Source organism: Lipotes vexillifer, unplaced genomic scaffold (genome assembly GCF_000442215.2).
Source record: "Lipotes vexillifer unplaced genomic scaffold, Lipotes_vexillifer_v1.1 scaffold472, whole genome shotgun sequence".
NCBI classification, from domain to species: domain Eukaryota; kingdom Metazoa; phylum Chordata; class Mammalia; order Artiodactyla; family Lipotidae; genus Lipotes; species Lipotes vexillifer.
This window is the reverse complement of record NW_006797698.1, coordinates 1,712,397-1,724,747: the sequence shown is the minus strand read 5'-3', so window position 1 is coordinate 1,724,747 and position 12,351 is coordinate 1,712,397. Positions and strand designations below refer to the sequence as shown.

Below are 12,351 nucleotides of genomic sequence, written 5' to 3'. Positions count from 1 at the left end.
AGCCTATTTGGTGAAGCATTGAATCACCAGTTAATGAGGTGCTGGGGAACTGGATGAGTTTAGAGAAACCTCTGGAACGAGGGAAGGGCTGCGTGCGAGGCTGGCTCCTCCCCTGGCTACCGGGGACTGGACCGAGCTCCTCAGCCAGGGGGAATCTTCCTTAATTCCCTAGGAGGGGCTTATCTTCACTGTACAGCTTGGGAAACTGAGGCACGGGGCAGTGACTTGTCCAAGGACACATCCTAGCAAGTAACAGAGAGAGGATCGGGGCAGAGACCCAGAGCTGGCCCTTAACGCTGCTCCCCCCGCGTTCTGGGTGACGTCCAGTGCATCACTTACTACTGAGAGCCAGTATTCATACAGCACTTTCCCAGGGTTACTTGTTTGGCCTTTACAGCTGTATACAGTTGGAACAACAGACATGATCACACTCATTTCACAGAGCAGGAGACTGAGGCCTGGAGAGACCATTTGGTTCATGTTATAGGCTGAAACGTGTCCCTCCCAAATTCGTATGTTGAAGTCCTAACGCTCAGAACCTCAGAATGTGACTGTATTAGGAGATACAGGGTCTTTCAAGAGGTGATTAAGTTAAAATGAGGTCGTTAGGTTGGACTCTAATCCAATATGACTGGTATCCTTATAAGAAGAGATTAGGACACAGACACGCACAGGGGAAAGGCCGTGTGAGGACACAGGGAGAAGACGGCCACCTGCAAGCCAGGGAGAGAGGCCTCAGGAGAAACCACACTTGCCAGCACCTTGATCTTGGACTTCTGGCCTCCAGAACTGTGAGAGAAAACATTTCCATTATCTAAGCCCCGTGCTGACTGATACACTTTGCACCCAGTTCATACCAGGCCCCGCTTCTCCCCATGATGCCTGCTGACCAGGGTAAGGACGTCTGGATTCCCTTCCTCATGGGCCATGGGGAGTTTGAATGAGGTGATGCAGGGGACTATGCTTTTGAGTATGTGATTGCTACTGGGTGGACTACTGTTATTTTAACTACTGTATCGATAAAATACATCTATATATGCAAATACGTGTGTGCAGTAGAGTGGCTGGGAGCAAAGGTACCAGCCAGACCTGGTTTGAATCCTGACTGTCGTGTGACCTTGGGCAAGTTGCTTAACCTGTCTGCGTCTAGCTCTCCTTCATAGTGGTGATAATAAGCATATCACCATCTTGGTGTTATTGCACACAATAAGTAAAATTACACAGGTTCCACTAGTACAGAGCCTGGCATCAAGTCAGAGCATAAGATAAAAGCTCAATAGTATCATCATCAACATCAACAACGGGGAAAGGGGTGTGAGGTCCTGGAAGCCTGGGGCCAGCCAGACCCGCTGACCCCTCGCCTCCCAGGCCTGATGTGGAGCTTTGAGGGTCAGACAGTTGCACAAGAGAGCAGCTGAGCAGGGATGAGGCCATGGCTGTGGGCAGGGCCTCCCACGCGTGCGGACGAGTGTAGCTGAGGTCACACGGAAAGCGCCACATCCCCGAATAAACTGGCAGAGAAAGGGTTTTCAACAAACCCTCTTCTCGACTCACACGAGGTGAGGTACTCCGGGCTCCGAGATTTGACTGGTTTGCTGTTAGTTTTGTGGTGGTTTCTTTCTTTTTTTTGCTTGGTGCGTGGTGGCAGTTATTATGCTTCTATCATTTACACAATAAGCCAGTCAAAGTTAGATGCAAATTTCAGAAGGATTCAAGTCATAAATGTGGAAAAAAGGAAAGCATATAATAACCTGAATAAAATAAAATTGGAAAGCGTTCCTAATAATAAAAAGAAAGGTCAAGAAAAATCAATAAATCATTTTCCTTAGCACTGAAAATGTGTATGTGTAAAGCATACAATAACAGATAAAGATAAATTGGGATAAGTAATTGCAATATATGACAGATAAAGGCCTATTTTTACTCCAAACTACGGCTTTCCATCAGCTATGTGGTGGTTTTCAGTTGTTGGTTTGGATGGTGAGCGCCGCTGCTCAGGATTCTGGTGGGCAGCTGTAGGCGGGGAGTGCGGAGTTACCTGGGCCACTCCCAGGATCCAGCAGGCCCTCTCTCACTGGGGACAGGAGGCTGGACACTGAAGCATGGGTGGGGAGGCATTGGGGGCCTCTTATTCCCGGAAATCCCACTACCGCCCAGGCCAGGCTCCTTCCTCCCTCTCTCCTGGGGCTGTGACCTCCCTATCAAACCCACCCCAGCACGGTGGGCCCAGTGTCCTGCAGAGGGCCCGGGCCACAAAGAAACTCTGTGGATTCACCCTCGGGATGAAGAGAGCCTGGGCCCTGGGTGGTGCAGCCCTGTGAGCAGCTGCGGGTGAGCAGATGCTCTCTGCTCCCTTCAGCCCTGAAAGCTTCACCCCTTCAGTTTCCTCCTAAATCTCCTACCCCTCCAACCCCCCCAGAGCCCACCTGTTCAGGCAGCAACTTCCCCTCATCTTCCAAGCCCCCCCAGTTTCTCTCTCCTTACAGGATACAAGGGGTGATGTGTCCCTGGGATCCAGCCACTCCTTTCAGAAGATCCTCCCCTATAAACTACAAGATCCCCCAGAGATGCAGACTCAGGAACCCTGGGTCAGGCCTGGCTGTGGAGTGGACCAGACCACGCGGCCTGGCAGCCCCTGTCCCTGATCATGGAGACTACAGCCCAGAGGGAGCCCCCACCTCGCAGCAGACCCCCCTCGGTCCCCTGCCCCGCTCCATCCCCATCACATGCTTGCCCCGCCTTCCCGCTGCCCCTTTCTCCCCTAACTGGCCCGTGGGTGGGGTTCCTGGAAGGGGAAGCGCCCTGGCCCCATCCCGGTTCCACTGGGAGCTGCTCTGGGACCCGAGGTGGTGACTCCCCATGTAGGACGTTGGCTTTTCACGTGTGAAGTGACAGGACTGAACTCCATGACTTATAGGTCCCTTCCAGCCCTAATGCTCCCCCAGCGGGTGCCTCGCAACGTCCCCCTCCACCCTTCCTGGTCGGTCCCTCCCATGCCGGGGGGTCCTGCCAGCCCCCTGCCCAGGGCCTGGGGGGCCACCCGCCCAGCTGTCCCTTGGTCACGAAGGGCAGAGGAGTCACTCAGCGCTTGGCTTTTATGACGTTTATTTCCCACGGTCCAAGTCCCGGGCGGGCTGAGGGGCCTGTCCCTCTCTCCGGGCCGCTCTCGGTCGCAGCCAGACACCGGCGGGCGGGCGGTTAGGAGAAGTTGGCCACCCGGCGGAGGGACTGGACACGAGCGCTCTGGGCCTCCCAGTCGGAGAAGCTGCGGAAGTCGCCCCGCTCCACCGGGTACATGCGGCCGCGGTAGTTGGGCTCCTCGTACAGGACCCACCTAGGCCAGAGGGCGGCGGAGGTCAGCGGCCCGGTGCTGAGCAGCGCAGGGCCCGGCCGCTCCTGTCCTGGCACCGCAGCCGCGCGTGCCCTCCTTCCCCGCAGCCGCCGCCCCGCGCCCCTCCGCCCCCGGCCAGCCCTTCATGCCCGTGACCCCATCCCCATTCTTGGCTTATTTCTCCCCGGACCCCGCGCCCATCTTTTCACTGCCCCGTGTGTCCAGGCCAGGGCTCGGTGAGACACTTTGCACCCGGGGGTGCTCAGTTGACATTTGAAACTGACCAGTCCAGAATGTTCATCACAAGGGCCAGGAGTGGTTCCAGGATGCACGTCCACTCTCATCCCCCCACTCCCCCCACCCCACACACACCCCACTCCTTCCTGCTCCTGGAAAGGGCTGTTTGCACAGAGAGCACCCAGCACGTGGCAGGGGGCCTGGCACAGAATGGGAACCGATTACTATTCATTCGTTCCATCGTTCAGCAAATGTGCTCCTGGGTCCACGCGTGCGCCCAGCCCTGCTTCAGGCCCTGGCGAGTCTCACATCAGTCAGACCACAGGTTCCTGCGGTGGGGTGAGCGGGGAGGGAGGCAGTTGCACGGGGAGGAGGGATCCTTTCCCTCTCCATCACAGCTCCCAGCTCCGGGGCAGCTGCTAACAGGCCGGGGAGCAGAGACGGGCGACAAGGACACGGACTGGTCTAGGAGCACCTATGGCTGGGCTCTGGTCCAGGGCAGGAGAGAACAGGGCCGCTCATCACCAGAGGCTATGGGGCTGCAGGTAATAGGGAAGGTTTCTCTCTTGGAAGGGGCGGTGGGGGGGATGGGGCCCCCCTGAAAGTCGTCTCTGCCTGCGGACCGGAGGGCAGGGGGTGTGATCTGAGGAGAGGCCTCCGGACACGTGGGGAGTGTGGCTGTTGCAGCCCCGTCCGCCCACTGTCCCTGAGACAAGCAGGCAGCTGGGAGGGCCAGGGGGACCCCCCACACTGAGCCGGGCTCTGGAGCCTGTGCTGAGGGGTGAGGGGGCGGCGGCGGGGAGCACGGCGGGCCTCAAAGCCAACTTGGTCCACACCCACTCTGCCCAGGGCGGCTCTCTCCTCCTCGCTCTGGCCTCTTTCTCTTTGACCACGGATAGAACACAGCGTTTTTCCCTGTCAGTCACGGAGGGGCTGGGGGCCTTGGGAAGCAAAGCAGGCCTCAGTCTCCAGGCCCCCGACAAAGGGGCTACACACCCAGATCTGGCTGCTGGGTTCCCTTCCGGCCCAGGCCATGGGGTGCTCTGACCTAAGGGCTCTTGTCCATGGACCCCAAAGCACTCTGGTGCTGAAGGAGGCTTCTCCCCAGGAGACACATCCTTAGAATCTGTGAGCCCATCCAGCACAAGGCCAGCTGCCACTCACCTGCCACCAACATCCCTCTCCTACCCCGTCCCAACCCCACATCCGGAGCCTGGCACAGTCCGCTGAGGGTCAGGGCTCGGGCATGAGAGAGAGGCAGAGAGTGGGAGTGAGTGGGGAGCACCGGGCAGGCCGGGCCCAGTCTGGCCTCTCCCCCCCCCCTGCCCCGCCGGCCTCCCCGTGCCCACTGCATCCCCCCACCCTGCCCATGACCTGCCCACACTCCCGCGCACACGCTGAGGCCGTGGTCTGAGGCACCTCCAAGGGAGTCAGCCCCTCCCTCCCTCCCTGGAGGAGCTGGGAAGGACCCCCAGCAGTGTCCTGGGCTGCCCTGGAGCATATGGGTGTCCTCAAAAGGAAGAAGACGAAGGGACCAGCTAGGCCTCCGCAGGAACCCCTCACCCTCCCCTGCTTCCTGCGGTGGGAGGGAGGGGCACGCCGTCCGCCATCGGCACCAGGGCTGCGCCCTTGGGAAGTGGGCCTCGACATGCTGGCTCATCTCTTCCAGGTGCCCTTCAGGACACGGGTCTGTGGGGACAGGCCATTCCCGAGCGACTTGGGACCCAAAGAAAATGACTCCTGGCAGGTAGGAGGTGTGGGGAGACCCACCTTGCACCCCCAACCTCAGATGCCAGGAAAGCCCTCAAAGGAGGTCACGTCCACACTAGGGGATACTGGGGGGCACCACTGGGCAGTTTTTCCTTGCCAAGGGCCTACATTTTTTTTTACAAGTTAAAGTCACAGGAGGCTAAGGATGAGGGCTCCATGGGGAACGGAGCAGAGCCCGGGTCCAGACGTGGGACCCACCGCAGGCAGTGCCCCGCTGAGTCCTCGCCCCTCTGAGCACCATCTCCGCTTAGGTGAAGTGGGGGGTGAAGTCCCTACAGTCAAATCTTAGCTCCTACCTTCCTGCCTTTTTCTCTAAACAAGCCCCTGGAGTCCCGGGGTGGCTGGAGGGGGACTGGGCCTCGGGGCTCAGGACACCTTCTACGCAAAGGTACGACTCTGGCCTCACAAGACACAACTTAGCCAGCAAATGGTCGTTTTGGAATTCTACCCCCGGATTCCCAGGTGCCATCAACTTAGGGCAAACCTGGAATTTCTGAAAGGCCTTTGGGTCAGGGGCCCAGGGCCCAGCAGCCAACATCTGACCTCGCAGGGGAAGGTGGGGAGTTCTTCCTCCAGCTCAGCCACGTCTTCCTTCAGTCCCTCCCACGACCACTCGCTTGCACCCTGATCCCGTGCCTCAGAAACACAGACAGCAAAGGACTCCCGTAGCTGCTGAGAGAAGAGCCAGGCTCCTGGGATGCACATTTCGGGGCTCTTCTCCTGGGACATGGGGCTGAGATCTGGGGAGACACCCAGCTCTAGATCAGGCACAGTCTGACCTGAAGCCAAAGGCCTGGCTGCAATCCCAGTGGGGCCACTCCCAGCGGGGTGGGGTAACTTTCTGGGTCTCAGCTTGCTTCTCTGTAAAATGGGGAAATGCTCTCCACCCAGCTGGGCAGGTGGGGTGTGAGCAGGGGCTGTGAAACTGGCACAAAGGGTGTGCACAATGGGCGTTCAGATGCCCTCGGCTGGTGGAAGGAACCGGGTGTGCAGGAGTCCTCGGAAGCACAGGGTTCTGATGGCTCTCTTGGGCTAGGGAGGACGAGCCCCCCTGGGCCTGGGGAAAAGCTTCCCAGCCACTCTCCATCCCCCAGAAGTGAGCCACTGACATCATCTCCCCGGGAGGCCAGCGTGGCAGGGCTGGGCGTGTGGTAGGAGAGGTCCAGTTCGGGGTAAATAAGGGCTGAGCATGTGGGCAGGGCCACCCTTGCCAGAGCAGACTTCTCCCAGCTCGAGAAAACCAAAGCGCAGTCCATGAGCTCAGCCTAGTCATAGAAAACGGCTAGGGCTGCAAAGTGCCCTTCTGCCATCGAGGGGGGCCTTTGGGGCCCTGCGTCCCCTCACCATGGCCTTCCTGGGCCAGGGGGACAGATGGGGGAGGGAAAAGGTCTCTGGGCAGGGGACAGGCTGCCCCCCTGCTAGGGTCTGACCCAGCCCGGCAGGCGGGGAACTGTGGTCAGCGGCCATGCGGGTTCTACTCACGCGCTGTCCCCGTACACCTTGATGGCGTTGACCCAGTTCTTGGCCCAGCCCTGACTCTGAAGGAAGGGAGAGTCGTCCTTGAACTCCAGACACTGGCCCGTGAAGTTGCAGCCCTCGAAGATTTCTAGGCGGAAATGCTCCCCATGCTGTGGGCCCCCCACAAGTGGAGGAAGGAAAGAGGGTGAACAGTTGTGACGTTTCCCGTCATAAACAGGAGCCCGTGTGGGCAGGAGCTTGGACCCACCCAGCACCCAGGGCACCCGTGAGTTCCTGGGCTGGGGGGCCGGTGAGTACCCCGACCTCAACGCACGCCCCTCAGACCAGAACTGCCGCTCATTCTTGCATATGAGATTTGGTTGGATGAAAGGGGTCTATTAGTTTAAAAAGATTCAGAGCCCCTGAACCAGTCCAGTTGCTTCGTTCTTCAACTGCAGAACCCAAGGTCCAGAAAGGGCCAGACCTCCTGGGACAGCGGCCGCCCTCGGACCGGCCCGGGCCACTGGGCTTCCTCCTGCCCCAGACGTACCACCACATTCCTCTGCCCTTCACCCCATCCTGGGCCACAGGCCACTGGCAGCCTTTAAATGATAATATTTTACAAACTGTAATAGAACGTTTATTAAAACACGAAGCCAAAAATCTGAAACAAATAACAGGGATCTCATTTGCTGAAATCCCTGCTGGCTCCCTGGGACTAGGACATACATCTCCCCATAAGATTCCCCGTATTTCCAAAGACTGAGGTGGGCCAGCTCCCCACGGGCTCTGGCGCCGGCGGGGGCTGGGTCTGCGCCACAGCTGGCTCCAAGGACAGCTCTTACGAGAACAGCATTCGAAAGATACCCAGGGTAGTTTTCATATAAATAGCATTATGCAAGATCCAGGGCCAGCCATGTTAATTCCTTTTTCCAAATGTCCGTGACCTGGTGGAAATCTTAAGAAAGCATTCTTACAATTTGAGAGGCAAACGCCCAGCTGGTTTTGCAACCCATGTAGAAAAGAGAGGGGTTTCCACACAGGAGGCCCCTCCCCTGGGGGTCCTCAGATGTCCGTCCAGGAGAGGGTCCTCCTGCAGACACAGGGCCGAGACTCTCTGATAAGTTGTGCACCCCTGGTCTCGGGAGCCAGCCATTTCCCACCCTAGCTTCCGGAGCTCACAGAAGGTCAGTTAGGACTTTAAGGTGGGAAAATCCTAAGGAATGGGAACGCCCAGTCTCAAACCCTACCCTCTGGGCAACTTCACCAGCGGGGAGTGACAGCTCTCACGGGCTCTCCCACACGTACTGGGCGGCCCTGTGAAAAGGCAGCCACCTGCTGGCTCCTGCCCCCAAATTCCCGCTGCCTGGCCAGTGATGCCTAAGCTTTCTCCGTCGGCCACTCCATTGAAGGCTCCTGAAAAGCACTAGAAGATGACCTGCTTGGGTGGACGCACCGCGACCACATCAGCCTTACTTTAGCTGAATGCTCCCCCATCTGGTTGCAGATCCAAACCTCTAATGTTTTCAATAGCATTTTTTTTTTTTTTTGCAGTACGTGGGCCTCTCACTGCTGTGGCCTCTCCCGCTTGTGGAGCACAGGCTCCGGACGCACAGGCTCAACAGCCATGGCTCAAAGGCCTAGCCGCTCTGCGGCATGCGGGATCCTCCCGGACCGGGGAACGAACCCATGTCCCCTGCATCGGCAGGCGGACTCCCAACCACTGCACCACCAGGGAAGCCCTCAATAGCATTTTGAGTGGAAAATTCAGCAAGATTTTGGCATCAGAAATTGAAAGTGGCTTCCTGATACATGGCTGAAAATGCAGGCATGAAAACTCCCAGGGGCTTTCCTCTTGGGTCCCCATGCACGGGAGTGGCTGGGTCCGTGTGGGGACATCTCTCGGGCTTAAAGAGCTCACGGTCTCATCTGTTCCTAAAGCTGGGAGGGTCCTGCCCCACCACCACCCCCCGATTACTCATCCCACGTCTAACCAGGCCTAACCGGGCCCTGGGTCACTCCAGCAGGAAACCCTCCCATCCCGGCCAAGTGGAGTGGCCCAGGCCCACTCACCATTCCAACAGGCCGACAGGAGCCCATGTGGTCGTTGTGTCTGTTCCAGAGGTAGAAGTCGGGGTAGTCGCCGTGCTCCAGGACGAACTGCTGGCCCCGGAAGTCGGGGTGATCGAAGCAGACCCAGGCCCCACTCTCCACACGGACAGAGTTCACCCGGTTCATAAAGCCTCGGTCTTGGAAGTTGTCACAGTTCCCGAAGACCTCCAGCTTCCGCCCCGTGAAGTGCTTGCCCTCGTAGAGAGTAATCTAGAAAGGCCAGGTTAGAGGACCCAGGAGTCAGGGCTTCTCCCCTGTCAGTTTTGGGAATGGACACATGGGGCCCAACATCCACCACTGAACCCCAATTCCCAGGCCCTGAAGCCCCGACCTGCGGCATACAGTAGGTGCTCAACACTGTCTGTTGCCTGGGTGAGAGAATGCCTGGATGGCGGGTTGAGGTCAGACCCAGCACCCAGCTCGCCCCACCCCAGGAGGCCATGGTTGAGCAGACAGATCTCAGAAGATATGAGGGGACAGGGATTTCCCCTTTGTCCAGGGGCCCGTTTGAAAACAGGGTCTTTTCAAACTCCCACTGCATTTTTTAAACTCAATTTTTGTTTATTGTTAAAACATAACATCCAACGAAATGTTTCAAAAGAAAACACTTCACCTACAACCCTATAACCGAATATGGACTTTCCAGAAAGTCAGGTTTCTGAGACTGGGCCCCTTAACAGGAGCTACTGAATCCAATGAGCCAAGTCGGGGCCTGGCACGGGATTAATGGCTCAAAAGAGGGCTTTTTCAATGTAACCCCGTCCCTTTGTGTCCTAGGCCTCTCCTCTGGGTGACATGCACGTGTCAGATCTGAAGCTTTCTAACCCAGTGGTCAGTTCAGACGCTGTGTCCTATGGTGGTGGAGCACTGATGGGGAGTCCCTGTTCCCGAACTAAACATGACCCAGATGGTAACTAGACTTGCTGTGGTGATCATTTGATAATGTATAAAAAATATACAATCACTATGTTACACACCTGAAACTAATACAGTCTTGTTAGTCAACTGTATTTCGTTCAAAACAAAACAAAACAAAAAAACAAATGAACAGAAGAACCATACCAACCCCAAAACTCACTCACTTTCTGCAGAGGAACTGAAAAATTCCAACTCTCAATAACTCTTTGGGTCTCAAGAATTGTGCTCCTAGAACGGCCCTGGCAAAGCCATGTTACCTGGGGCCCAGTAACTGTGGTCACGATGTGTGTGTACTGTCACTGATGGTAGAACGGCTCCTCTGGGCCCCTCGGAGTTAGGCGAGGCCAGATGCTTTGGCCAAAGGGATGTGTGTGGACGTGGAAGCTTTGAAAACCACGCACGATTTCTCGTCTCTCCCTTTCCCTCTGCTGATATCGAGGTGTCCCTCTGCAGCACAGGGGAGGGTGTGCAGACCACAGTGGAGGTGAGCTCTTGCAGCTGCTGCTGAGGCATAACCTAGCCCCCGTGGACAGATACAGTAATGCTCTCACCCACTAATCTTGAATGTAGCCCCTGGAAACCAAAGGCAGTCTCAGGTTAGCTAGAATAGGGAGCCAGGGAAGGGGGTAGAGATCCAAATTTGCCACTCTTCCTGCACAAGGCAGGTCTGATGGAGGGCTCCCCCCGCCTCCAGATATTCAAGGGCAACTGGTCACCCACAGGATTCGAAGGTCCCTCAAATTTCAACATTTTGCAGAGAACCTGCCCCAAGTGCCGTTGAGCAGATCCTGAGGAAGGAGCAGCCACGTTAGGACAGCCTCAGGCAAAGAAGCGGGGCCCAGGGGCTGCAGGGCAAGTCGAGGATCCCCACTCCAACCCCGGCACCCCTTAGGTCTGAGCACCGGCCCTGCGCCGGGCTCTGGAGCAGGGGCTTGGCGCCGCAGAGCCAGTGCTGGAGGGACTGGGCGGAAGAACTCCCCACCCGCATCACAGAGGCCCTAAGCCGGGGCCAGGCACCCCGTTTTGTTCAGAAATTTAGCCCACTCTGCTCCGGTTGTCAGATGCAAAGGGCATCAAGCGGGCTGGCCGCCCCTGTCCCCGGCCCCCATCCTGGGCACAAAGAGCAATGGGAGCGGGTGTCTGGGCCCCTGCGGTCACCCTGGGCGGCGGCGGACGGACGCGAGAGGTTAGGGTGGGCACTCACCTTCCCCGAGCGCTGCGCCATGGTGCGCCTCGTGCGCGGTCCCACCGGCCCGGGGGGCCCCAGATATAGCGGGCGGCGCCCTGCTGGCTCAGCGCCGCCCCGACAAAAGATTTGCTGGGCCGGCGCGTTAGTGCTGTCGGGCGTGCTAAGCCCTCGAGGGGCCGCCCGGCCCGTGGGACCCAACCCGCCCCCGCCCCCGCCCGGGGGTCTCCCTGGTGCTATCGCGCCCCGCGAGCCCAGCCAGCCCCCAAGGCCTCCTCTCTCGCCGACCCAGCCGGCCTGCCGGCCCTACTGTCAGGACTGATGGGCCCCGCCCCGCCCCCCCCCACCCGACGCCTCTGCCCTGGGGTGGGGTTCCTCAGGCTCCCCTCGCCCTCCCTCCTCCGCACAGAGCCTTACCAGACCTCCCGCTGCGCGCTCTCCCACCCGGGAACCCAGGCTCACCTTGCTACTGAGTTCGCTTTCTCTTCGAGTGAAGGATGGATCCCTGCTCCAGAGAGCAAAGAAGACAGCCCCTGCCCGCCCCCCTTGTCCATCCCAAGTTTGTGTACCCTACCCACAGTGAGGCCAGACAAACCGTTGGAGCTCGGCACAGAGGAAGGGTTTCTTGCAAGGGGCATGAAAGGAGAACCGGCTGGCCCATGCTCAAAAGGCTGCCAACTCCCTGCTGGGTTTCAGGGAAGGTTTTTTTATAGGCAGGGTGAGGGAGGGGAGTCGCAGGGTGTGAAGTGAGCCGGCTCCTGCACAAGTCTCTGCTTGGCTGACAGGTAGTGGGGCAGCGTCACAGGGGTTAACGTGCTCAATCGTCAGGCTCCCGTAGGCCTGGGGGCTGTGTGCTCAAGGTCATCAAGTAGGTAAGTTCTTCCACTTGGTGGGGATTTTAGCTTCAGTAAAACAACTCAGGAAGAGTGTGCATCAGATACTGTCATCTAGGTACTTCAGGGAGGACCTAAGGATTCTGTGACCGCCACATGGCTGATTTACCGGTCAAATTCTTACCAGTTCTCCTGGCCCCACTGCTCTCTTTATCACTGCATGTCCACATCCTTCCACTCATTAATTCTTGAGCCAGGCTTTTGTGACTCAGGGGAGGCCTGGGAGACTACAGCTTTTCTACAGACAAGAGCCAGGCAGAGACATGGGGGGGAGGGGTCTGTCAGGAAGGTCCCATAGGGTCCTGCTCTGTTACACGTCGGTCTTAGCTCCCAGCCCCACCTTAAATTTTCTGCTCCAGCAGCACCCTGGGCTGCCCCTACATATCTATGCCAGGCTGTGGTCCTGCAGGCTCCACTTCTGCTGTTTTGCCCCCCAGAATGCTGTC

The 12,351-nt window shown here is 58.0% G+C and overlaps 1 protein-coding gene across 1 annotated transcript; it reads right to left on the bottom strand.

Annotated features, from left to right (window-relative positions):
* Positions 1-3,198: 3,198 nt before the first annotated feature.
* CRYGN (crystallin gamma N) lies at positions 3,199-11,146 on the bottom strand. Its single transcript, XM_007469868.1, has 4 exons — positions 11,031-11,146; positions 8,870-9,118; positions 6,821-6,966; positions 3,199-3,334 (listed from the first exon to the last, which is right to left on the bottom strand). The coding sequence occupies exons 1-4, from the start codon at positions 11,049-11,051 to the stop codon at positions 3,199-3,201; spliced, it is 552 nt and encodes a 183-aa protein (XP_007469930.1). The 5' UTR covers positions 11,052-11,146.
* Positions 11,147-12,351: the final 1,205 nt, after the last annotated feature.

Coding starts and splice junctions, on each gene's coding strand:
- CRYGN (XM_007469868.1), bottom strand. CDS start 11,051: ATGGCGCAGCGCTCGGGGAAG. Junction 9,119..11,030: donor TGGCGCAGCGCTCGGGGAAG/GTGAGTGCCCAC, acceptor TGGCCTTTCTAG/ATTACTCTCTACGAGGGCAA. Junction 6,967..8,869: donor CCTGTCGGCCTGTTGGAATG/GTGAGTGGGCCT, acceptor GGGGGCCCACAG/CATGGGGAGCATTTCCGCCT.